At 42.7% G+C, this 1,608-nt stretch overlaps 1 protein-coding gene across 1 annotated transcript in view; it reads right to left on the minus strand.

Moving 5' to 3' along the window:
- The window catches only part of LOC101852658 (zinc finger CCCH domain-containing protein 13), a gene marked incomplete in the record, with an annotated part of 78,502 nt that overhangs the window by 50,677 nt on the left and 26,217 nt on the right, over positions 1-1,608 (minus strand). The window contains 1 exon segment of the mRNA XM_035968254.1: positions 295-409. Within this exon segment, the coding sequence (XP_035824147.1) occupies positions 295-409 (115 nt within the window).

The raw sequence follows: 1,608 nt of genomic DNA on the forward strand, positions 1-1,608 counted from the left end.
GAGAGAGAGAGAGAGAGAGAGAGAGAGAGAGAGAGAGACGAAAGATTGCAACCTTGCTGTAATAATAGTCACACACAACAATGTACCAAACATGTTCCACAGACCCTGGTCAAACACAACAATGTGGGTGGTTGGAGGGCGCTTCTGGCAGGTCCTATTTCTTTACTCTGTTGTTTCTGTGTGTCTGTCTTTCTTTTCCCCAGCACTAAATGACCATTATTGTGTCGATGTGCTTCTCTTTACTCAAACAAACAAACAAAAGACACAACAATGTACCAAAAATGTTCCACTCACCCTGGTCAGACTGCGGCCGACACTGCGGAGAAATACGTAGTCTCTGACGTCATCCAGCTGCAGCTGTTCCGCCAGCTCGTCCCGGATGTGGGCCAGCCGGAGGTCCAGCGGTACCCTGGAGGAGGAGGGGGAGGCAGAGGGGGTGGGTGAGAGGGAGAGGAGGGTGAGAGGGAGGAGAGGAGGTGGAGAGAAAAAGTGAGAGTTATAGTTTACACTTTTTTTTCTTTAAAAAAAAAAGAAAAAAAGAAAAAACAAGTTTTATGTTTTGGTAAGCGTTTTATGGCAGTTGTCATACATTTAGGTCATACATTTAGGTCATACATTTAGGTCATACATTTAGGTCATATACGTGCCGAGGATTAGAGAAGTAACAAGAAGAAGAGTAACAAACATAAAAAGAAGGAGGAGAGGTGAGGATGACAGATGTTTGATAGGAAAGAAGGAGCAAACCACACCAGAGCACCCGCCAACCACCCGCAGAGGCGGGGGTAGGGGTGGATGAGTTAAGAGGAGGAAATTAACCAAATATACTTTCCTAAGGGAGAAAAAAAAAGCTTTCGGAACACGGTATCAAAAGTTCTAAAACATAATTAGCGTTGTGTCTTTGCCTCTGTGTTGCGTTGCAGTACACCGCTAACATCCACACGGACATATACGTATCCCAACACACACAAACACCTACATAATAATATACACACATATACATACAATCACACACACACATACACACATTCACACATACAGTTACATATAGGCATACACACATGCAAACACACACATACACAGATTTTTTAAAGCGAAATAACATGACAGATCTTAACCATTTCACAGAATAATAGTCTCCCTACCTTTTCCCCCTTTTTGCTAAAGAAGCACCCATCAAATTATCCCCCCCCCCCTTTTCAATAAAAAAGCATATGTCTTCGCATCGCACAAAATAAACCAAATAGCGAGGGCCTATACTTCCGTTCCTTCCATGTAAGTTCATCATCAATTTTAATGCCATCAGCCAGACAGCTAAGTTCTATAGGCATACGTCACGATAACGTCATAGATCAGATCAAAGCAACGCCCAACGCTATATGCATATACAATAAATAGACACTCGGTAATCTAACGCGTTCTCTCCAACATACGCCATTCCTCCTGATAAATCTGCCCCGAGAGGGATCATGACAGGATTGCACTTTAGAATATAACGTACCAAACAAAAACAAGAGCTAGGGCAAAAGCAAAAATAAAAACAAAAAACCCCCAAACAAACCCCAAAAAACAAACCAGTAAACCCCCCCCCTCAACACAAAACAAACAATC

This window comes from Aplysia californica, unplaced genomic scaffold (genome assembly GCF_000002075.1).
Source record: "Aplysia californica isolate F4 #8 unplaced genomic scaffold, AplCal3.0 scaffold00003, whole genome shotgun sequence".
Classification (NCBI taxonomy): Eukaryota; Metazoa; Mollusca; class Gastropoda; order Aplysiida; family Aplysiidae; genus Aplysia; species Aplysia californica.